The sequence below is a fragment of the Phoca vitulina genome, unplaced genomic scaffold (genome assembly GCF_004348235.1).
Source record: "Phoca vitulina isolate PV1807 unplaced genomic scaffold, GSC_HSeal_1.0 scaffold25, whole genome shotgun sequence".
Lineage (NCBI taxonomy): Eukaryota > Metazoa > Chordata > Mammalia > Carnivora > Phocidae > Phoca > Phoca vitulina.
In genome coordinates, this window is record NW_022589728.1 from 10,841,956 (window position 1) to 10,867,694 (window position 25,739).

A 25,739-nucleotide genomic window follows, 5' to 3' on the forward strand; every position below is an offset into this window, starting at 1 on the left:
TGGAGATCATGACTTGAGCCGAAGGCAGATGCTTAACCATCTGAGCCACCCAGGTGCCCTGATTTTTTTTTTTTTTTAAAGAACTACTGGTTTTAAAAAACTATATTCCAAGGAAAACAACAACAAAAAATAAGCACATTTTTTTTTTTTTTTTTTTTTTTATTTATTTATTTGAGAGAGAGAGAATGAGAGAGAGCGAGCACATGAGAGGGGGGAGGGTCAGAGGGAGAAGCAGACTCCCTGCCGAGCAGGGAGCCCGATGCGGGACTCGATCCGGGGACTCCAGGATCATGACCTGAGCCGAAGGCAGTCGCTCAACCAACTGAGCCACCCAGGCGCCCAAAATAAGCACATTTTAAAAGTCAGTATTCTTCTACCAAGATTTGCTGAAGTTTGAATTACAGTGAATATTATTATTGTGTGATAATAACATAATTTGAGAATTGGGGACTGAATATTATCACAGAAATAAATTCTCACAGTCCCAGAAAGTCTGTTATTTCTTTCAAGTGTGAGGGTTCGATTAGTGAACTGTCTAAAAGGAATTTATTGTTCACAATATATAATTTAGAATATTACAAAATCAAATTATAATACAGTCCCATTTTTGTTAAAATAATTTGAGAGAAATACATATACCACAAGGTTAAAATGGTTCTCTCTCATTAATGTAATTATTGATGATGTTTATTTCCTTCTTTAAATATTTCAGTACTTTCTAAATGTTCTAAAATGAATAATTATCGCTTTTGGCTACCACATTTTTGAGTGTGAATTTTAAAACAAAAGGACAACCCGAGCAACAATTTTTCAAAGTGAAAAACAAGCATTTCAAATGTGGTCATGACATGTAGTAATGATACGGCTTAAAAACATACGCATACTTTCTGGGCATGTCTTTCAAGAAGTCTGTGAGCCCTTTTTTTAGGATTAAAAGAATTAAAGCGATAGTGGAGAAAACACACGTAAAGCCCATATAACTTAGAGAACACCGACCCGGTACCTCGGAAGGGAAACTAGCAATCGTTAGTACAGAAATCCAGATGGGCTCGAATCTGCCTACAGAGATCACAGTCGGACCTCCGGCTTTCCTCTAAGCCCTCGGCTTTGTGGCATTTACCCAGCATTTACCCAGTGCGGCACTGCAGTAGTCGCCGATTACCCACGGGAACACGGGGTACTGAGAGAGGTCGTTGCAGCTGCGGTCCGCCAGGTTGTTGAGGTGCAGGAGGTACTGGTAGTTGGACAGGTGCCCGCGCTGCCACTGCAGCGTGTAGCTCTCGGCCGTGCGCTCCGCCGCGTGGTGCTCTAGGGGGACAGGGCCCGCCGGGTCGCCACTGAACTCGGCCAACGCTGGCTAAGTTGTACCGAGCGTGCAAAAACTAGATGGTTGGGGTTTGTTTGTTTGTTTTAAGATTTATTTATTTGACAGAGAGAGAGACAGAGAGAGAGGGAACACAAGCAGGGGGAGTGGGAGAGGGAGAAGCAGGCTTCCCTCCGAGCAGGGAGCCTGATGCGGGGCTCGATCCCAGGACCCTGGGATCATGACCCGAGCCGAAGGCAGATGCTTAACCCACTGAGCCTCCCAGGTGCCCCAAAAATTAGATGTTTTAAATGTAGAACCTCTAGTGCATTTTTGAAAAATACGTTTTAAGAAAATGAAAAGTAGGCTGTGGTTGGTTTTCACCAAATACCTGTTGCATTAAATATGAATATCTGCAAGGATATTCACCAGGAGGGAATATTATTACATATCTAAAAATATTGTCTATATTAAATATATGATATAAAACAAATATGAAGGTATGGAGCAAATATGTAGTTATTACATGGTAATGCATAATATTTACTATATTATATATGGCCTGCAATATATACAAAGTGCTTGAGTTTTAATGCCTTTAAGAAGCCATGACCATTTGTAAAAGCTTAGTTCCTCCATTTTTTATGAAATCAAAACAAAAACAATCTGAGTTCTCTTTTAGATCAGTAAGAGGTCTGCTACCACAGATTTGCCAATGTCTATGTATTATGTAGGCATGTGAAGAGCGAGGCAAAGAAAAGAACCCGCTGAAGGAGAAAAAGGTCTCAAGCAGAAAAACATGATTTCTCAAAGGAGAAGAACCAGAAAGTCCCCCAACCCCTCAGGAAACATGGAATCACAGAGTATGTGGCACCACGGAGAGCTTTCCCCTTGGAGAGCATAAAGTCACTCAACTGTTTTATTTCATTCGGAAAATTCTGCTTTCAACGTTTTGCTGGCTGTACCAAGCAACTTCTCTAACTCATCTGTTGATTCAGTATTTATCCTTATTTACTTTTACCAAGTTTCTTCTCTAACCAGCTATGAGGAAAGAGCTTAAAAACTCAAAATGCTTATTCTCATTTCCCACACTCCCAACACCACAGAGAAAGTCTGACCAACCTGAGTAATAAGATCAGAGGGAATAAGGAAGCTTTAAGAAGACAGGTTTTTAGGTCATGGCAAGTGTTATGACTTGAGATTTTAGGACTCACCATGAAAGTTGAGTTTTTTGTTGTAATCTTGTTATATAGTTAGAGGAATAAAATGAAAAAAAATTTAATCAGGAGGCAGGAAATAACAGTCAACTTGTATCAGAGCTATACTTATGCATTAAATAAACCTAACAGCTTAATATGAGAAGAAAAAAATTTGTACTCTAAGCCTACTATAAAATAAAATATATTCCTTATTGAAAATAAACTATTCTTCTGAGGGAAAATTCCACTTCTAAGGGAGTAAGACTAGCAAACAAAGTTAAGATGGCAGTAATAAAATCCCAACATCTATTTTTGAAAATCAACCCATTCTAGTCATCTAACAACTCTGTAAACAAGAATAATTCAAGCGTACAATTTCATATGTTTATGACTAAAAAGAAAAATCAGGTGTTCTTTCTGATAAAGGTGGGAAACTTCCCATTTTTATGGAAGACCGAGGAATTATTAATTAAAAGCAAATCAAGTCCCATGGTAGTATACGGAGTACAGAAGGCTCACGTGTTCCTTTTGTGTCGTTTTCCAGCTTTGTGATTAAGACCATAGTTAACGATTACAAACACATGATGGACAACTCACTGCTTCAAATTAAGAAACCAAGTCCTGGTTTCCGAAAACGAATATAGACAAGACTGAAGAGAAAAATAATTAGGTGGATTCTTTATAATCCATTCAACTTGGGGGTTGTTAAAAATAAACAACATTTAAATATATTGATCAAGAGTTTTTCAAACACACAATTGGAGTGAACTATTGCCAAATTTCATTTATATGAAATTATGATTTAGTTTGTAGAATGCCATTTTGCCAACCCTAGTTCCTGATGAGAAGGAATAAGGAGACCCAGAGAGGTGATTCTAGATATAGCATTTCTCTTCTCCTATTTCCTAACCCAGGTACTTAGGAGTTGAACTACCCTCATGTGAATGGATACAATGAAGGGTGAGCACCATACCTAGATACGTGGCAATATAAAAATAGAGGTCATCTCTATCTTGAGGTTCATAGAACTTTAGGTAGATGTCAGAACAGAGATCGTCTTCTGTGCAAAACACTTCCAAGCCCTATAAATTCAGAAAGAAAACAGTAAAATAAATAGCACTGTTTACCTTGCCATCTCAAAACAAGCGACATAAGTACAAAAGCTTTTCAGTTAAAGATCTATATTTTTATCTGCAGATCTTATTTATTTACATTCTCCACATATAAATCTGATTCAGCGATGCACATACATGCGTGTGTTTGTATGAATATGTGCATGGTATGTGTATGCGTGCACGCACACAGTTCATCCAAAAGAAAGACTTGGAGACAACGTGCTTACAATATGACATACTTGCACTTTTCAGACATGCCATGAGTGTTTACAAGTCAATAAACCATTGGCTAAACTGAAGATCTGACAATCATCCACCGAGAAGTGACATTCCACAGGAACTCACCAAAGGCATGAGGCCGTGCCTCCTTTTGTAAATGCGGCGGACATCTTGGAGTGTTATCTGGACCACAGGTTTCTTTAAAAGTAGAAAGACAATCTCAAACATCAACGTTCGGACACAATTAGAAGCTGCCCTTTGGTATCAGAAAGGTGAAAAAGTGGCCAAATCTTGACTTCCTGACGTGTTACATGTGAACAATCAGAAAGGCAGCTCTTAGAACAAGGCCTTTCTGGTTTTACGTCCTGGTCTGCCCTTTTCCACTAACTTTATGACCCTGGATGAGTCTCCCTACCCTCGCTCAGGACCCCCAAAATGATAATGCACTGATCTATCATTCAGGGTCCTGCAAGGTTGCTGAGTGATATAAGGGATATTAAAGTGCTGGTACAGATAACCTCTCAGGAATTTTGCTATCTTTTTATAGATCAACGGTTTTCTTGGAACTGACACAGTACATCTTCTTTTAGAATCTTGTCCTTTATCTCTGTAAAAACTACATTGTATTAAGGCTCATAAACAACTACGGTATTAAGCAGGGCCTCTAAATTTTTCTTTCTTTATGAGGAGGAAAATTTTCTTGCTTCTCAAGAGGCTTAAAACACTAGTAAGAGCAGAATGAGGTTAGAAAAGCCACTGAGATTGGCTAAATGGTGACACATCCACCTTTCCCCAAGTGAGAGGGAGGAAAAGCCCACATGTGGAACTGTGGAAACTTCCTGAAGACTGGTCAAGGATCCTAGCCCAGAGATTTGGGAGGGGATACATGCTCACACTATGGATCCTGAAGCTCTAGCACACACTCAGATATTATCCCAAAGGTTTTTGACCCAAGCCATAGTAACAGGAGTGGTCAAGCCAACTATTAACACCAGTAGAGCATGCCCTTCAGCGATGTGTAGCGTCTGTGGGAGGGCTTGGTGAGGGTGCCCCGCCACCTGGTGGACAGACCTGTCATAGCACCATTTCTCACACAAAAGCATTAGATGTTTTAGTGACAGAATGACTGACCCACCAGCCTGGAGAATTTCCAGGACGTAGCCTCCTATGACAGAAAACACGTTCTTTAAGCTGCCCTGCCAAAGGGTCCAACGCACTATCAGAGTGTATTAGCATTTCTGTTCTTCTAATGAACCACTCCAAAAAGTGTTCACATCTAGATAAAGCAACATATTTTTACAAATTTTAGTGTGGAAATCCGAGTTTATCTTTACTATCTGGCCCAGTAAATCTAAAGTCACTGAGAAAGAGAAGACTGTTTCCACCATCACGGTAGAAGCACCACAGCTGTTCGATGACAGAATCTCCACCGGCCCCTCTGTGCTGGCTGGCAGGGGACCACGCCATACTGCTTGTGATAGACTCAGATCTACTGATTCTGCTCCTCATTAAAGAAAAACAAGTAATACCCACATATATGGGCACATAAGCAGATATACAGAAAATACCCATTTCTCTTTAATTTTAGTATATTTCATTGGTCTCTTCCAGAAGTGCTTCCAAGGAGAAAGGTATAAACCTCTAACAACCCTTTACTAAAATTGGGGGGGGGGGGGGGAGGCAGGGTTTTTTTGTCACAGTGAGGGCAAGGGACCCCAGAATTACTGAAAAGAGATCGGAAGAGCTCGAATCTGGATGAGCGGGCATCAGGATGACATAGGGAGGCCTGTTGAACACACAGCTGCTGGAGGGGAAGGGGGCGGAATTTCGATCCTCGCCAAACTATAACACCAGAACTGTGAGGTCAAGTTCCCAGGAAAGATGAATATTCCAGTGCTAAAGCAGCTCCCCATCTGACCCTGTGTCTCTCCTTACCGGGTACCCGTTGAGAGGCTGAAAATACAGGTTTGTGTCGGTGATGCACACGTGTCCAGGATTCGTCACCAGCGGCGTCACCATCTCTGCTTTGCATTCCATGTGCAGCTTTTCAGAAACACTCTGGAATCTGACAATACAGTTTTCAGCAGAAGTAAGAAAAATCACAAATCAATCTACTTCCTAGGTTTAACTTTCTCAAAGGGAGCTACAGTGTGACTATGTATGGACATCTGTCTAAACACTACACTTAATACAAGAAAAATGGTACTATAAAAATTGGTAGTTTAAATAAAACTGACATTCTTTAAAAAAAAAAAAAAACCCTGACATTCTTTCAGATGGTCTAGTGAGAACTCAAACAACAACAGATGAGTTTATCACAGAAGAGAAGACAAATAAGTAATACCAAAGAACCCTTTATAGCCAAACTGTTTTTCCTCCCAAAATAAACTGGCCTTGAAACTATTCCTATATTAACATATTTTTCTATTGTTGTGTCTCTAAGACCTATTTTTAGAGTCACAGGTGCCATTTACTTCACACAGCACTTTATAAGGCCATGAGTCCGTAATTACAATTACTTGAACGTCAGTTCCAAGGTATGTTCTTTTGCGGCTGCAGTAAAACCAGTCAAATGTGATTTTTCCACTACCCCTCCTAAATTATTTAACTAGTCGAAAAAGTCCATTTTCTTTTTGCTTTACTAATGAGTAAAAAAAAAATTAGAGGGGAAACAACGAAGTCATCAATATCTGAAGGCAATTCCTTAGTGACATAACTGGGTTAAAAATAAATCTCCCCGTTGTTATAAGTAACAATGGGATGAAAGCCCACGGGACAGACTTCTCCTTCCTTAGGAAGTGAAGGGGACCTCAGAGCTGTCACTCTAACCACACACACCGGCCAGAAGAGCTACACAAGCCTTTTTTAAAAGCAGTCACGAAGCTTAAGATGCAAAGAAACCTGAGTGAAGAGAGCAATGGTTGGGTGGCCTTGGGTGGCGACAGAAGGGGAAGGGCTGCGGAATGGAGAGAGGTCTAGAAAGAAGCCGAAAGCAGAGTGGGGACTGAAGAGCAGAGGCGCAAACATGCTGCCACTGGGTGGGGAGCAGGGGGAAATCTCCCAGCGTTTAGAAGGCTGGTGGCTCGGCCAAAAGGCGTACGATATCTCCAGGGTCCTTCAGGCGCTCAGGTCCTGAAGGTTTTGATCGCTCCCCAAAAAGAATTGTAGGCAGCAGAGGTGGGGAACGTAGCTATGGCTGCCACGAAGCCTTCACCCCGCTCAGTCACGGATCGCGCTGTCAGAGCCCCCGGCACAAGAAGGGGGACACAAGAAGGGGTGGGCACGCAACCACTTCTGGAGGTAAACAGCATTTAGTTGGGTCTCTACTTCCAGATAAGAGAAATGAAGAATTACTTAAGCAAGCTGAACAACAGACCAGACACAGCAGAGAAGTCCAGTCAGGCTAAGAAAGGAGGGTCAGAAAAACAAAGAACAAATGGAATGCTAACAAACACTAAGACAGTGGGTTTAAAATCAACTACATCAATAATTACATATGTCATTTAGGTCCATCTGGTTGAGGGTTGTTCAGATCATCTATACTTTGTTGATGTTTTTGTCAATTTTGTTCTATCAATTACTGAGAGAAGGGTGTTGAAATTGCCAATAATTGTGGAATTATTCCTCCCATTTCTGTCAAATTTATGCCTTGTGTATTATGAAGCTATATTGTTAGGTTCATATACATTTAGATGTGTAATGTCTTCTTGATGTGTTGAACCCTTCATCACTATGAAGTATCCCTCCTTATCCATTTGTCTTGAAGTCTGCTTTGTCCTCTTTTAATCTAGTCATACCAGGATTTTCATGTGGTATGATTGCATGGTATATCTTTTTCTATCCCGTTTTGAACCTGTGTCCTCATTCTGTTTCTGAAAACACACACAGTTTATATAGTTGAGTCTTGCTTTTTATACAGTCTGACAACCTCTACTTTTTAATGGGGATGTTTAATTCATTCATTCATTCATTCATTCATTCGATTTTTTAGAGAGAGTGAGAGCAAGCACGGCGAGGGGGGAGGGCAGAGGGAGAGGGAAAGAGAGAATCTCAAGCACACTCCATGCTCAATGCAGAACCCAATGCAGGGCTCGATCTCACAACCCTGAGATCATGACCTGAGCTGAAACCAGAAGTCAGATACTTAACCAGTTGAGTCCCCCAGGTGCCCCTAATTCATTTATGATAAAAAGAATACATCATGATCAAGTTGGATTTATCCCATGAAGAAGGTTGGCTTAACACTGAAAAAAAAATCAATGTAATTCACAACATTAACAGAATAAAGTAGAAAAAAATGTGATCATTTCAGTAATTGCAGAAAAAAATATTTAACAAAACTCTAAACCTATTATTGAAAATACTCTCGGCAAACCAGGACTAAAAGGGAGCTTCTTCATTCTGATAAAGGGCATCCATGAAAATCCTACAGCTAGCCTCATTCTTTAGTTGTGAAATAAACCCTTTTCCCGTAAGATCAAGAACAGGGCAAGGATGTGCTCCCACCACATCTATTAATTAAACAGAGGCAAGACATAGAAATAAAAGCCACAAGGATTTCTGTGAAATGGTCATTATTCACAGATTAAACAATTATGTATATAGAAAACTCTATGCAATCTATAAAAAACCCATTAGGACTAATGAGTAAATCTGGAAATGTCACAGAATACAAGGTGAATGAAAAAAAAAAACCCACTGTATTTCTACATACCAGTAACAAATAAATGGAAAAATCAAATTTAAATAGCATCAAAAAAATCCCCAATCTAGGAATCCGTCCAACCACATATGACCACATCGACAGACTGAACATATAACAGTGGGGGAAAGCGGGTGAGGTGTAAAAGACCTCTGTGGATTGTCTTTATTATCTTTACACCTTTTCTTTAGATCTAAAAGTAGCCTCACATAAAGTACTTTAAAGGGTATGTTTTGGGGTGCAAAAGGGGGAAACGTGAATATGAAACTATAAATTACATGGCGTTAGAGAAGCATCGGTACTTGAGTATTGTAATAATATGGAGAAGGGCCAGAGAATACCCTTTGAAGAGACACATGTTGAAGTAATTATGGGTAAAGTGTCAGGACATCTTGTAATGTAATTTTAAGTGATTCTGAAAAAGGTATGTATTTTATACACAATACATATACATGCAGGTGCACATTACCTATACGTATATACACACACACCATATACACCTGCGCGCACACGCACTCACAGAGCATGCGCGAACTAAAGCAAATCTGACAAAATGTTAACAAACTGACCCTGGTGACCTGTAGGGTATCTGTGTTCATTATGTTACTCTTTCAACTTGTGAGGATTTGAAATTTTCAGAATGAACAGTAGAGAAAAATAAATACAGTACCCTTCATTTCTTCAATAAGAAAGTATTTCCTCAGAACCATGATGAAAGCTTATTTTGGCAAAAGTTTACTTTTTTCTTTGAGAGGAAGTATATAACACTGGAGTATCTTATTTTATTCCTCAAAAGTTTTTTCCCCAAATTCTTCAGCCTAACATTTTAGAGACTGGATTAAATTAAAACTTCCAGAGTGAGCCATTTTTTAAATTAATGTCACATTGAAGCCCAGGATTGAAAAAATCACTACTCAGAAGAATTATGCATTCTAAGTAGGTGAAAAGAAGCTAATTCCTCTTATTCCTTTTCCTTCCTAAAATGGAAGCTATTATTCCCCCAGCAATCCACTTACCTAATATATCCTACAAGTATTAAAATAGAAAGGAAATTAATGCTATGTAGGTAAAACAGAAAAAGAAGCAAACAAATACAAACACAGAAACATTATTGGCCAGATGGCTTCACTGGCAAGTTCTTCAACACTTTAACGTGTAGTGTGAGGGTCACAAATCTCACAAAGATAGCAATAAAACAGAATATTACAAACTATTCTCATTTATAAACATAAGCATCTAGCAAAGCCTAACACATCATAATCCATAAATGAATCTATTCAACCAGTACATTCTGTTGTCCTAAGCTGCAGTGATCCACAGATTTAGCAGAACTCTAAAATAAGAATCTAAAATAAAAATATTTAGTGAATAGGGCCTGCAATAATTTATACATAAGATTTTGTACACATTAAAGAGTTTACATATAAAGTTAATGGAGCTAATCACAAAGTTTAGCAGGGTTGCTGAAAACAAAATGAATACACAAAAATCCACTGCATTCTATATATCAACAATAAACGGAAAATGAGTTTTTTAGGACACTATTTACAACACCATCAAAAATATGAAGTACTTGGAATAAATCTAGCACAAGAGAGGAAAGACCTTTATGGAAAAAACCATAAGGAAGACATTAAAGAAGGCTAAATAAATGAGTGATTCATTGCAGTGATTCAGTGATTTTGATCACAATCAAAATCTCAGGGAGCTTTCTTTTATGGAACTTGACAAGCTGTTTCTAAATTTATATGGAAGTGCAGCATAAGGCCAAGAATAGTGAAGACATAAATTAAAAAGGAAAACAAGGTGTGAGGCCCTGAACCCGCAGATGTCGGGAGTTATTATAAAGCTATGTGACTGATACAGTGGTATTGCTGATGAGATGCAAATCTACTTAGTATGAGGCAAGAAAGAAATAAGAGAGCAGGTTCATATAAAAGCATAATTATTTGCAGGAAATATCTTCATACTTAGAAAAGCCAAGAAAATCAATGAAAAAACACTGGGCCAGTAGGAATGTAGTCAGTCTCCCGGTCCCTGCAGGACTCCTTAGTAAGATACTGATCACAGACTGAAAGGTCAGGAAAGACTTTCCAGAACAACCAACAGCTAAGCTGAAATCAGATGAGTAAGTAAGAGTCAGCCAGGTGCAAAAGGGGAAGGAGGCCAAGCACTCCAAGCACAGGCAACACGTCCAAAGGCTCAGAGGGAAGAAAGCATGGGGCATGCTCGGGATCTGCATAAAGGCAAAGAGCCAGCACACAGAATTCGAGACAAGCCACCAGCGACCACAGTAGTGCGCAAGGGCTAGATTGGAAGCCATGGAAGGTTGAGACTTTACCCTGAGGGCAATGGGAAATCTTGAAGAGTTTTAAACAGACAAGTGACATAATTAAGTAAGTTCTTTAGAAAAACCACATTTTCAAAGTACACTCGGGACAGTAGGGAAGTGAGGACAGGAGAAGGGCAGACTGGGGGCAGGTGGACAAGCTAAGAGCTGTTAGAGTATTCTGAGTGAAGATGATGGTGGCCTGAACTCAGGCAACAACAGTGGGAAAAGATGGTGACAGACTAGAAAGATCTTAAGGAGCATCAGTCAACAGGCCTGGCTGACTGACCAAAGTCAGGATGGAGAAGCCGAGGCCAGGGCCATTCCCGACCACGCGCAGGTCTGGGTGCCGCAGATGGTAACATGGGCGGTTTGGGACAAGCTGAAGTAGGCATACAGGTTGAAGACGTGCACTCATCTTAGAATCAGAGAATGAGAGGCGCCTGGGAGGCTCAGGTGGTTAAGCATCCAACTCTTGATTTTGGCTCAGGTCGTGATCTTGAGGTCCTGGGATTGAGCCCTGCATCTGTATCCATGATCAGCAGGGAGTCTGCTTAAGATTCCCTCTGCCCCTCCCCCTACTCACACGCACATAAGCGCTCACTCTCTCTCTCTCAAATAAATTAAAAAAAAAAAAAAAATCAGGGAATGAAATCATTAACTTACCTGTTTTTGTCAAATGATGTCCTAGCCAAACGTGACTGCAAAATAGCTGTTATCTATGAAAACAGAACCATTTAAAAATAAGTATTTATGAGTAAAACCTCAATATAATTTAATTCATAATAAAGACAATTTACTGTAGAAATTCTTACCATAGCAGTTTGGTCCCCTAGTTTGTCAAGGCAGGACGCTCTGTGAAGCTACAATATTACAAATATACAGGAATTTATTTTTTTCTCTAAAACAATATGAAGGTATTTCCTTAGAAGCAACGAAAAATAGCAATCATTCTGTTACTTAGTAATGGTTAAAATCACTTCTGATATATCTATGACTTCTTTCTAATATATAGTTTTCAAATTCAACATATTCAAGTAAATCTGCTTCATATTTATAAAAGAAATTGTGGTTTTAGTGAGATGTATGAATATGATTTTTTTTTTATGTTTCTGCCTAAGTTTGCTTTGAATTCTTTGCCTGGTGAATGCCCGAGGGAGGCGCTGGCTTACCTGAAGCAAGGTCTCCACAACATCTTCCACTTTCCCTGAAACATCCAATTCAAAGACATACTCCATTTTGCCCTAACAAATCAAATCAAAGGAAGAGAATAAGCATGTCAAACCCTATTCCCTTAAGAATATCTGCAACACCTCTGCTGACGTTTCTTTTCCTTAATCTAGGCACATATCACTACGAACTTCCCCCTTAGTACTGCTTTAGCTGCATCCTGTAAGTTTAGGCATGTTCTGGTTTTGATTTTGTCTCAAGATATTTTTTAACTTCCCTTTTTACTTCTTCTTTGACCCATTGCTGGTTCATGAGTGTTGTTCAACTTCCACACACTTGTGAATGTTCCTCCTGCTATGTATTTCTAGTTCTATTCCATGGTGCGCAGAAGGGGTACTCGATAGGATTTCAATCTTGAATTTATTTTGATTCGTTTTGTGACCTAACATGTGATGCATGCTAGAGAATGTTCCGTGTGCATTAGAGAAGAATGTGGATTCTGATGCTGTTGGGTAGAGTGTTCCCTATGTGTCCCTTAGGTCCATCTGGTCTACAGTGTTGCTCAGATCTGCTGTTTCCTAAATGACCTTCTGTCTGGATGTTCTACCCATTACTGAAAGTGGGGCGCTGAGGTCTCCTATTATTATTGGGCTGGTGTCAATTTCTTCCTTCAGTTCTGTCAATGTCTGCTTCAAATACTTAGGTGCTCGGAGGATGAGGGACTAGATATTGTGAAGATTAATGTGATGTGTCACATGCTCTCCTCTTCTCTGAGTCCGCCGGGCTGTGCTGTCCTCTGTGTGCTGGACCACGAGTCCCCTGGAGCAGCAGCCTGACGTCCAGGTCCTCCTTGTTTTCAGCGGCCCCCAGGCATCTAGGGTCCCCCAGGTCCTGTCACCACTCCAAGACAGGCAAGACAGAAGCCAGTCCCTCAGGCAGCCACTCCAACAGTCAGAAACCTGGACACATGGTCCAGTCTTTTCTTTCCCTCCCCGGGAGAAGTTGGGAGCTGAGAGTTCCCTCCCATCACATGGTATTGGGCCCAGGGAGGGCCTACATTGAAAGGATGTTACAAACATCCCCATCAGCCTCAGTGAGGCTGGTTTCATGCTAACCTGGGTGAAGGGCCTCTTAATTGGTTTCCAGGTTTGTCACAAAAGGCATTGGTCCATGTATTATTGATTGAATCAGGGTCGCCATGGGAGGAACAAGGGCTTCCTATTCTGTCATCTCTCATGGTCACCATCAGTATCACTATGCCCCTCCTAAATGTGGAAATCCTCGGGTGTTCTAATTCGCACTGGAACAAAAGAGCTTTTCTTTGTTTCAGACAACCTCCCTCATCTCCCTTTACATAACTTTTCAATGGGCCAAGGACTGCTTTGCACTTCAAGTGGGTATCAGGAGAGCCTTAGGAGGGAGAGCCCCCCAGGCGGTGGTTCTCAGCTTGGGGGGGCAGATATCCTACCACCCCCATGAGGCTTTGGTCAATGTATGGAGGAACTACCCAACAGCAGGGGTGACGGTGCAGTAGGGGTGTTTAGTTTAGCCTGGGAGCAGGCTGCAGTGCAAGGGATGCCCCACACAATTAAGAACTATCCTTCCCCAAATGCCAGCAGCCCCATCTGAGAGTAATTAAATCTCGTATTTACAGTTTCTGACTTAATTGGCACATGCAAGTGTTTCTTGTGCATAAAGCCCCAAGGCCACGGCGTGTGGTCCACGGGTCCCACAAGTGCTGGCTGAGAAACTGCAGAGACTCACCCTGCGGGGCTGTCTGCTCAGAGAGGGTGGCTTTTCCTCATTCACAGCGGTGGCCCTATACAGAGCACGAGCCTGATGTAGGTCCTATAAAGACTCTCTTTGGGTAAAAGCTATCCCTTTACTATATATTAAGTTGTAGCAAAGAATTAAGTAAAGCACAGAATGGTTAAATGTAAAATCTTTGCTTACTTGACAAGTCCTGGAAAACCAGACATTGTATTCACGTCTAGTCATAGCTTCTCCCAATTAAGAAAATTTATAAATTATGACTGAGCTCCCAAATAAGAGTATTTTATAACCTATCAATATTTCTCAAGCATTTAAAAAAACACATTCTCAGTAATATCCAGCAAAATAACCTTATAAATGATACATATTCTGATTTCAGTTTCTAATCTAATAATTTAAGCTTTTTTCCTCCCCTATTAGACACATTTGTTTTTAAGTCAAAAAGTTAGTTGACTAACTTTTAGTCTCTTGGACTAAAGTCTGTGGCTCCCTTGGGTAATTTTGTTATAACTGCTGGTAACAAGCTTTTTAAATACTCATTATTATTATTATATTAGATTAAAGATGTTAATAAAGCCACAAAATCTTATTGCTTAAAATCACTATACAAATTGCTAGGAATAAATGAAAAGCTTTACTTACCCTTTCAATTTTATATGGGGCAACAATGTTGTGTTCTTTAATGAAATATACCTGAGAAAGACAAATCAATACTTGTAAAATAACTAAAAATTTTTAGAGTAATGAGTTACCACAAATTAGGATATTATGAATCAAATTTAAATCATTGTTACATAATATCAATTTCCAAAAGCACTTGCATTAATCTTAGTATGGCTTTAACGTTCTGATGTTGGAATAATAAATATCAAATTAAAAAGAGATTCATCAAGGCAACAAGGTAGCAACCATTACTGGATAAATAAAATATTTAAGATGTTTTATGAATGTCCGTACTTGTACCAAGTAACCAAGTAGACAGGTGAAGAAAGCTAATCGAAGCGCCAATTTTCTATGAAAAGGGTAAAACAGAGTCACTGTGGTATGAGATACATTTCTAAACATAAAGAAATTTCTCTTCTCTAGAGGTGATGTGGGCACACAGTGTTTGGTACTACACTGTACGTCAGTAACCATGTCCAACAAGCAACATCACCCCCAGAGCCATCAACACGGAGCCTCTACCTTGAGCCCTGCCTTCCCTCCTGTTTTGGTGAAGGGTGTACCTGGGCCCTCAAAACCACTCCCTCGACGAGGCCACAGAATGTAGACCTCCCTCCACTGGTCGGCTGTTCAAAACGTTTGCTTCTGTGGTAATACGGTTGCTGCACTCTCTCCCATTAGAAACAAACCATAGATAAAAACCCTCCCTTGTCTTATATCCTCCTTTTGCCATTTCTGTTCCTTTTTCTGGCAAAACTCTTTGTAAGAGCTGACTGTACTTTCTCTTGGGCTCAGGACAGGTTTTCAGCCGCACCACATTACGGAATCCAGTCCTGAGAAGGTCCTAAAAGGTGCAGAGGATTTCCATGTCACCAAACCCAAGAGTCTGTTCTAAGGACTTCCTCCAGTCTGTCTCACAGAGCACACGACAGAGCTGATGGTTCTTCCTGAAGCAGTTCAGGAAGCCGCCGCTCCTGGCCCTCCCCGACCTCATCTGCTGCTCCTTCTGTCTTCCTTCGGACCCTCTGTCTTCCCAACCTCCCCCTGGCGGAGCTCCTGAGCCTTCATCCTCAGACCGCTCTGTGCACACTCACCCCCTGGGAAGCCTCATCCAGCCCCAGGGCATTACCCACGTTCTCTTTCTCTTCTCCGCCTCCTCCCTGAGACCCACACCACTGCTCCCAAATGCCCACCAGCCTGTTCCTCTCGGAGGCCACGTTCTAAACAAAGCGTGCTCTTCAGGCTTCTTTACAGCAGTAAAGGGCACGGCTATTCACCCTGTTGGAGTCATTCCTGACTGTTTTCCTTTGTACCTTGCAACTAACCCATCAGCACAACTGTGGGGTTTTCCTTCAGAATATATCCAGACACTGACCATCTCCCACCCTGCCATCGCTACCATCCTGGTCCAAAACCTCTGGGTTCTCAGCACCCCTAAAGGCATGTGTCCCCCACAGCATATTCTCTACCGGGGCTCCAAGAGATGTGTAAATACATAAAAGCAGATGGTGCCCCTCCTCTTCTCAGCTCTCCAGGGGTTTTTCGCTTTTGTGCTTTATTCGGACTCCTTGCTGTGGCCCGTAGGCTCTCCATGACATAGCCCCTGCCACTGCTCCAACCCTTCTTCCCAGCTGCCCTCTGAGCCTTGTCCCACCAGGCACACTCATCCTCACGGCGCCTGCCACCCGCCAGGACACTCGCCTCTCAGGGCGTCCACTGCTCAGGATACTGGCTGGCTCATTCCCTCAGGCCTTCCAAGTGGTGTGCCTTCACACGCACCTCCTTGGCCAGGCGGCCCTGGCCGTTCTATCTGCAGCAGGACCCATGCTCCTCATCCTTCTCTATCCTTTCGTCCTGTTGGCATCGTCGTCATTACAGAAGATGTGTGCTTGTTGTCGCTTGCCCCCCTCTCAAGGTAAAGGCCATGGGGAGAGGGGCTTTGGATATTTTGTTCTTTCCTATAGCTTCATAACCTTGAATATATTTACTGAATAAATAAATGCCTGAATAAAAGGCATTTATTTTTTACATTATTTACACACATACACCCCTCTTTATTCTACAAAAGAAAATTTGGAAGCAAAACTCTCTAAAGCCTAAAGGACCATAACATATTTCTGAAACAGTGTGACCACTTACGGTAATCAAAACCCACAGAAGTTGGTTTTTTTTTTTTTTTTTAATTGTATACTCAATCTAGGAAGCTTGAAATAATTCTAGAAAGAGTAACTTCTGACTGATTACCCCTCGATGTGAAGCTGGTTTTGAGTTTGCCTGACACGAGACCTCTTCTAATAAGTTTGTAAATACACTAAAATGGGTAATTTTTATAATGGAAACCACACTTCTGACTGAAAAAGTACCTCTTCCTTTCAGGATATGGATTTATTAGCATTAGGCCATGATGCAGAATACTTCAGAAATAATAAGAGCACAGGTGCAGGTCACAATTATTAATAATGCATTCTGCCCCTGCCCCCCCCAACCACCACCCGGAGTAATAGATGGTTACAGCTGCTTGCCAATATGCCGGTTCAAACAACATAAAGTCAAAGATAGGCTGCGAAATGCTTTCTTCCTTAAGATTCATTGACTCATGCAAGGCAGACCTAGAAAATCACCTAATCTGATAACTCCCGGCTTTCATAAAATACTTTTCAATATACATTAAAAAGCGTTCCATGAACAGAAGTGGTAAGCGGTCCAAAAACCGCTGGGAGCACCCTCTGCTCCCAACCATCTGCCTCCTTGAGACCCTCATGGCACTTCCTCTGGACCCTCTCTCTGTTTGCTAAGGCTTTGAGTCAAGTCTTGAAGTAAAGAAAGCTGCGTCTTTGCTTCCCACAGCTTCTCCTACACTTACTTGACCGGGGAGGGAATTTCCTTGGAACATTTCATAGAACTAGGGCCCTGCACATAGTTTGGGCAACATGATCTCTAACCCTCTCATTTTAGAGATGAAGAAGGTAAAATCCAGAGCAAAAAGCAAGTGGGAGAGGCCCTCTACTCCCATCTTATTTATAAGTTTAAAAAAAAAAAATCTATAGATGATATAAGTGTATGATAGGAGAAAAACCGTGTTTTAATTTTTCTGTGTTGCCGGTACTGAGCATGATACTGGGAACATATATGTATGCCGAATAAATTTGGGATGAAAAAAAGGTCAGGACCCCAAGCCTCATAATTTGTACAAGAAAGCACACCCTGAGTTGGTGCCTTGGTTGTCACCACGAGTCACCCTGAGATCCCCCTCGGTGCTGTGCTGCTGGCCTCCCACCTAAATGGCTCGGAGACCACAGGAGGGACCGCAGTGCTTCCAGCTCAACCCCCACACGCTGTCAGGACTCCTGAGGATGAAACCACAAGCCTGCAGGCCTCACACAACTTTATAAACATTAAGGATCTCGGGGCACCTGGGTGGCTCAGTCGGTTAAGCATCTGCCTTCGGCTCAGGTCATGGTCCCAGGGTCCTGGGATCAAGCCCCGCATCCAGCTCCCTGCTCAGTGGGGAGTCTGCTTCTCCCTCTGCCCCTCCCCCCTGCTCATGTGCACGCTCTCTCTCTCTAATAAATAAAATCTTTAAAAAAAAACATTAAGGATCTCATGAGAGAATCACAGCTTTTAAAAAATACAGTTCTCAATGGTTCAATATTTTTTTTTTTTAAGTTTATTGGAGAGACAGAGTGAAAGATGAGAGGGCACACACAAAGGGAGAAGCAGGCTCCCTGCTGAGCAGGGAGCCTGATGTGGGGCTCAATCCCAGGACCCTGGGATCATGACCTGAGCCGAAGGTAGACGCCTAACCGACTGCGCCACCCAGGCACCCCTCAATGGTTCAATCTTAAAGCATGCAAACATCTTTTCTAACAGTCTTTATCTGATATTTCAATAAATAATGTCACCGTGCTAAAAAAAAAAAAAAAAAGTGTGTGTGTGTGTGTGTGTGTGTGTGTGTGTGTTCACTAAGGTTAGGAAAAAATATTTACTATGTGCTTCTTACCTGACTGAAAATGAGTGAAATCTCCCCAGATTTTGCCCTACAATGCAGATAAAAGTCATTAAATATATATAATTTTTTTAGGTAGAAGTAAAATTAAACAGTTAGTGACAATGACATACTTTGCAAAGTGTCTATTGGATCCATTTTCTCCATGTTTTCCTATTTTTATACAATCTCTCAAAGGAATCTGGATAAAATTGAGAGAGAAATATTACAAAAATAAGCAAGGACAAAATATACACAAAAAGTAGGAATGTCTCTGTTCACATTTAAAATGCATTTACCTTAATGATGGGCTGGGATATTGCATCCGGTTCAAAAATAACTGATTTTGAACATATTTTTAAGGAGCCTCTGATTTTCCTAGGGATCAAAGTATAAAGGATTATTATTAGTGAACATACCAAAAGTCACAAAAGAATCTTAATACACTTTAACTAGAAAGTAGATAACTAAAGCATTAACTGAAAGAACAACAATATAATTAATTTTAATTACATTGACCCCAGGCTGATGGTTTGCCAACCTGATCCCATTATTCATTAGGGACTGAAATTTTTATCACTCATTCTGTTCTTATTATCTAGAATTCATCCACAAAGAACAACTTTACAGTATTTATTTATGATTTGGAGTACAGTTTTTCTCTATGATTTGAAGTACAATTGGTACAAAGAAAGCAGAAAAAAAATGCTTGATTCTTTACCTCTATTTATCAAGTTTTGGAATAATGAGTTGGTGTCCTAGGATCCCTGCCAGGCAATCTAAAAAGCTCATGAACTTGTGGATTTTAATGATTCTGATACATTTCCACCACTGCAGGCATTGTTCTTTTTTGATGTTCAGTTTGTCCTGTTTGTTGCCCAATTCTTCAAGTTGGCCCTTGTGTCCTTTTAATTCAATGTATAGTAGTTTCTGATACCTCCCTTACTTGCCAGTAGGACAAGATGTGCCAGGCTCATCTTGCACCCTGCCTGCCTCAGACTTAGACTCAGCCACTTCTCAAAGAGCCCTCACTCCTTTTCTTGGGAAGCAGTATTCAGAGAGCACAATCTCATTGCTATGGGGTTGTTTCTAGGCTTTTCCCGAGGGGAAAACTAGGAAATACTTTCTTTTAAAAGAAAAGTATATGAATCCATATAAACGTTTCCAATTCAAATGTAAGATTAGGCTTTTAACTTAACTCCTTTACTATTAGATTTGTATCTCATCCTGAAAGTCTTGTCTTGGCATCAATATATTACTCATTTGCTTCATTTAACTATATAAATCTATGTGCACATGTGAATAAACCAGTTTCAAATTAATAATACCAAAATCACTAACAATGATATTACTACTGAAACATTTACAACCTTTTTTGCAATTCTTTTTCTACTCAGGTCATATCTCACCCAGAGACACAAATTACTATGTTGTGAAGCTGATTAAAATAGTTCTTCTCTGCAGTTAACCTTCCAACTTACATATAGTTAAGTTCACTTGTTTCATTTTCTTTTCGATTTTTAAGATTTACTATTTCTTCTGAAATTTAATTCTATATTAAAATATATGTAAAATATTTCTGCAGTTCCAAAAGCAAAGTTATAAAATAAGGGACATTCAGAGAAGTCTAGTTGTCATTTTATATTATTTCCCCATTGATCCTTCTTCTGTGTAGATAATCGCTTTCATTAGCTTTTAGTTTATGTTTTTCTAAACATACAATTTAAAATGTTTTTAGTTTTTAAAAATAGAAACAAAAATTATTCCTTTCCTTTCATAAATACGTGAAAGACAACATACAATACACAGTATTCGGCCCCTTACTTTTTGCACTAAATATATGCTGGAGATCACTCCACAGCTCTATACAGAGCTGCTTCATTCCTTTGTTACACCTGCATAGTACTCCATTATGAGGACACACCATTGCTATTCAATCAGTTCCCCATTGGACTGTTTCCAGTATTTTGCAATTACAAGTAGTGTTATGATAAATAACCTTGTATATATGTCCATTTCTTTATTTCCCAGGGTACCTCTGAGATAGTTCCCTAGAAGCAGCCTAGCTAGATCAATAGGTTAACTAACGCACATGCAATGTTGCTAGATATCACCGAATTCACTTCCATGGGTCGTACCACTGAACTCTAATAATAACTTAAAAATTACAAAAACAGGTTTCAGTTTGCTAGCTTATATTTGTGTTTTAATAATAAACAAATGCACTTAATTTTAAGCAAGACATTTTATGGTATGGGGCAGAGGAGTATAGGGAGGAAAAACAAAGGTATAGAATTAGGGAGAAGAATATGAGCAAAATTCCAGAAGTAAGAAAGCAAGGTGCTGCTTTCAAGGAACAATAACTGTCTAATCTGAATGCTAAGGAAACGACATGTCATAAGCTCCTAAACAAAAACTAAGTAATTTTCACTTTAGGTTGTATTTAAACAAATACCACATGGCTTTGATAGTCCTTTCAAGATAAAACCTGAACAACACTAAAAATTAAAGAGTTTATTTAATATCAAAGCATGTTCAAGTTGTGGCCTATAGTGAAGGGACATCCCCAAAGGAAATCATTAGTAGATACAATTTTGCCGGAACAACTCTGATCTTAATTCCAAGTTGGCATTTTAAACAAAACACTTCATTACACATTTTTGTACACAGCTTTCAAAAGTTACGGCCAAAGAAACCGAATCTGTTTTCATAGCAATAAACAGTAATGATTACAATATAGAGAAAACAGATTCTGCTTCCAGTTCAAATCAAATTATTCATTTTGAAAGTACTGATTTTTATGCCACTCTGGTGTTTTACGATTACTACTTTATAACACCATAACCCAAATAATTGAGAGTGCAAGTACAAAAGTGATACAGGAAAAAAGAGCTGGAATGAACCAGTCCTGACCAGCTGAGCTAAGACACCCACGTTAGAGGAATTCGTACATACTGCTTCTCAGCTTTGGAAAATATCTGAAGTTATGACAGCAACTTCAAAATCCTCCTTTCCCGTTACTTTCCCAGTACAAAAGGGCGACAAATCTATGTGACCATACATTTAATTTTAAAAATATCAGACAAGGGAAAGGTCTGTTGGTTCTGTAGAGATCCAAAAATCTTCCTTACCTTTCATTCTGATCGCCCTTGTTCTGAATATGATTAGCTGTGTGTTGTTCAAAGTAGTATTCCTCCAAGTTAAGTAGGAGCAAGGAAAATCTAAATTTGGAAAAACCAGAACAAACAAAACGAAACCTCATGTTTATTGTTTTTTAGGCAAAAGAAAGCAGAATATTCAAAGCATCTGTTCCCAAAGTGATTGTCCATTCATTAAATCAACAAATACCTATTAGGTGTATATTATAGACAAAAATGCTCTTCTCTATTCAGTGGGAGAAAGCAACAGACAGACTTGCCCAGCCGAGTCAAAGATTAATAAAACTTACTTATAGGTGGATTTTTTTTTTTAATTCCTTTAGGAGAAACCGCAAATTTCATGAAATAAAACTTATTCTTGCCTGAACCAAACCTGGAGCTTTCCCACCTATGGAGTTTTCATCCTTTGTTTCGGCTGGCTGACCACCAGGCTTCTCTACCTCCCCTTCCAGACTGCACACCCCTCCGGCTCAAGTGTTCTGCCTCATGGTTGGTTGCATATATCCTACTACTTCCACGGGATCATATGCCTCTGAGAGGCAGACTCTAGATATTTCCCTGTAATAACCAGTCTAATGCTTTGGTGTTGAATAAATAAGTAAATTAAACAGAATAGGATTAAAATATAGTTCTTTTTAAAGTTTTAAGTGTTTTAAACTTTTTTTTCTTTTTAAAGATTTTATTTACTTATTTGACAGAGAGAGAGCACAAGCAGGGGGAGTGGCAGGCAGAGGGAGAGGGAGAAGCAGGCTCCCCGCTGAGCAGGGAGCCTGATGTGGGGCTCGATCCCAGGACCACAGGATAGTGACCTGAGCCGAAGGCAGACACTTAACCAACTCAGCCACCCAGGCGCCCAAGTGTTTTAAACTTTCAAAAACACAATAAGGTAATAAGAAAAGGTATTAATTCAGTTGTATGGCCACAGAAACAAATACATGGCAAATAACTGGAAACAAGTGTTTTTCATTCAGGAAACATCAGTGGCATCTAGAGTTACAGGAAAAACTCTCAGGGGGAGCGTGGGACTGGAGTTTGGGTGTGTTGGAGGAAGGTATCACCAATAAACATAGCTGATCGAGCGTGTATGTCTCTTTCTGCTCCCTCCGGAAGCCCCACTAAAATCTGAGTGAACGAAAATATTTTTAAATGGTAAAACCACAGCAAAGAAAACTGAGTCACAGGTGAAGATGAAAGCAACAAATCTGAGAGAAATGGAAAGCAGATGTGAGGAATCAGCAGTGGCCAGAAACGAGAACAGGACATACCCTCCAGTAGAAGGTACCAGTCAGGAGAAAACCAACTCAAGTCATAGGACTTCCAGAAAGTCCTGAAATCGCAGGTAACAGGTACAAAGAAGACCGGGAGGACATACGGGGGATAGTGAGAAGTCTAAATGAGTCAGTAGCCCAGATTCCTCCCCCGATGCCTATCCTACCTTACTCTGGTTTTTCTAGACAAAAACTGAGCAAGTCTCCAAACTAGACATCAAGCACAGTGGAGAGCAGGGCTACGGCGTAAAAAAGTAGGAAGACATAACCATTCCAAGTAACAGTTTGGTAGATTATTTTTAGAAAAAATGAAACAGCTGTAGAGAAAAGACCCATGGATAGGAATATCTGAAAGAGCCAGGTCTTTACAATATCCTTCTATACTGAAGCCCAACAGAAAAGGCCCGCCCACAGTGACAAAGAATTACGTGCTTCACACTAAAACACGAATGGCTAACCCAAGATCACCAGCCTCTAATATGAAAGAACTAGACCAAAACAAGCAGAACACAACTTGGAGTTCTAGACACAATACAGAGAACAGGAGGTCAAAAGTCTATAATAAATTCACTTACAAAGAAGAAATTATATTCACGGAACAAGACATTGCTCATTCCAAAGAAGATCTGAACCAAAAGAAAAATAACTCGTAAATTAAGAATAATGACAGCAGGAACCAGCTTTACCATCCTAATAGGTAACTTTTTATTAGCCTATTTGTGTCTTTAAATCCATGAATAAGAATTAATCATAGGCTAAAATGCCAGAGCTCAAAGTAAAATGCTCACTATTAATACCTATTCTGGATTTCAGTACAATCACAAGAGTTAGGATTGCTACAGCAGTCCTTTGATGCATCAGATAATTTCCATGAAGGTTAAATCAGAGAGATACTTATTAGCTACCTTGCCCCTTATCTCTAGCTTGTGCCTTAATGACCTGAAACCCTTTGCTTGGCCTGGAGCTATATAACCCTCTCTTCCCATTCTTCATCTCCCCACTCCTCCTCTTAGAGAGAAGGTAAAATAAAATAAGTATCTTTAATAAGACAATGGCATAATTTTATTGCTATGAAACACAAGTAGCCCTCATAGACAACCAGCTCTTCCATATAATTATTAAAATGTAGTACTATTCCTTGCAATAGCATGAATGTATCTAGAGGGTATTAAGCTAAGTGAAATAAATCAGAGAGAGACAAATACCGTATGACTTCACTCATATGTGGAATTTAAGAAACAAATGAGTAAAGAAAAAAGAGACCAAAAAACCCAAAAAACCAGATTCGTATATAGAAAACTGGTGGGTTGCCAGAGGGGAAGTGGGTGGGGTGATGGCTGAAATAGGTGAAGGGGTTTAAGAGTATACTTGTGATGAGCACTGAGTAATGTACAGGATTGTTGAATCATTATGTTATACACTGAAACTAATATAATGCTGTATGTTAATGATACTTGAATTAAAAATAAGTACTTTTTTAAAAAAAGAAAAATAAAAAATATATAAACCTATTATATATAATAATATAATTATATTAATAATTTTATTTATATATTAATTATATACATTTTAAAAGAAAAATAAAAATATATTCCTATTATATATATCATATATATAATATTACAATATATTATTATTAAATGTCCATACTACCCAAAGTGATCTGCAGATTCAATGGAATCCCTATTAAAATCTCAATGGCATTTATTAAAGAAATAGAAAAAAAATCCTAAAATTCATATGGAATTGAATAGCCAAAACGATCAAGAAAGAAAAACAAAGCTGGCAGCCTCACAGTTCCTGATTTCAAAACATATTACAAAGCTACAGTAATTGAAACAAATTCAAAATCAGCAGACAGACATATAAACCAATGGAACAGAATAGAGCTCAGAAATAAACCCTCACATATGTGCTCAAATATGGGTTCCGAGGCCACACAATAAGAAAAGGACAATCTCTTCAACAAATAGTGCTGGGAAAACTGGATTTCCACACGCAAAAGAATGAAATTGGTACCTTATTAACATCACATACAAAAATTAACTCAAAATGGATTCAAGACTTAAATGCAAGACTTCAAAGTATGAAACTCCTAGAAGAAGACTTGGTGGAAAGCCTCACGACAGTGCATTTGGCAATGATTTCTTGGATAGGACACCAAAAGCATAGGCAACAAGAGCAAAAATAAACAAATGTGACCACATCAAACATAAAGACTTCTGTGTGGCAAAGAAAACAATCAACAGAATGAGAAGGCAACCTAGACAACTGGAAAGAATATTTGTAAACCACATATCTGATAAGGAGTTACTACCCAGAATATATAAAGAACTCTACAGTTTCAAGAAAAACAAAATGTAACCCAATTAAAAAATGGGAAAAAGACTTAAATAGATACTTCTCGAAAGAAGATATACAAATGGCTAAAAAGTATATGAAAAGATACTCAATATCACTAATCATCAGGAAAACACAAACCAAAACTACAAATGAAAGATCACCTCACACCCTATTAAACAAAACAAAACAAACCTGAAAATAACAAATGTTGGTGAGGATGTGGAAAAACTGGGACCCTTGCCCCCTGTTGGTAGGACTGTAAAATGGTGTAACTGCCATGGAAAACCGTACAGAGGTTCTTTCAAAAATTAAAAATACAACTCCCACACAATCCACAGTCTTTAACACTACTGTACTATATACACTTAAAAGTGGCTAAGATGGTAAGCCTATGTTATGTGTTTTTGATCACAATTAAAAAAACTAATAGCAACTATTATAGAACTGAAGTCATTATCTTGGCAAGTAACTTACATCCTCCTTAATTTACCAAGATGCATATTTTGTAAGAA

At 39.6% G+C, this 25,739-nt stretch overlaps 1 protein-coding gene across 5 annotated transcripts in view; it reads right to left on the reverse strand.

Moving 5' to 3' along the window:
- Nucleotides 1-25,739, reverse strand: part of NSMAF (neutral sphingomyelinase activation associated factor) — a 56,845-nt gene that overhangs the window by 17,004 nt on the left and 14,102 nt on the right. For 3 of the 5 annotated variants that reach the window (XM_032421515.1, XM_032421513.1, XM_032421518.1), the window contains exons 2-14: nt 21,590-21,679; nt 18,758-18,836; nt 18,593-18,660; nt 18,474-18,510; nt 14,453-14,503; nt 12,040-12,111; nt 11,683-11,730; nt 11,534-11,586; nt 5,772-5,901; nt 3,963-4,034; nt 3,476-3,584; nt 2,518-2,544; nt 1,132-1,308 (exon numbers count right to left, since the gene is read on the reverse strand). In XM_032421515.1, the coding sequence (XP_032277406.1) occupies nt 1,132-1,308; nt 2,518-2,544; nt 3,476-3,584; nt 3,963-4,034; nt 5,772-5,901; nt 11,534-11,586; nt 11,683-11,730; nt 12,040-12,111; nt 14,453-14,503; nt 18,474-18,510; nt 18,593-18,660; nt 18,758-18,836; nt 21,590-21,679 (1,013 nt within the window). The remainder of the gene's footprint in view (nt 1-1,131; nt 1,309-2,517; nt 2,545-3,475; nt 3,585-3,962; nt 4,035-5,771; nt 5,902-11,533; nt 11,587-11,682; nt 11,731-12,039; nt 12,112-14,452; nt 14,504-18,473; nt 18,511-18,592; nt 18,661-18,757; nt 18,837-21,589; nt 21,680-25,739) is intronic. The other 2 variants (XM_032421514.1, XM_032421516.1) reach the window with 2 other exon arrangements.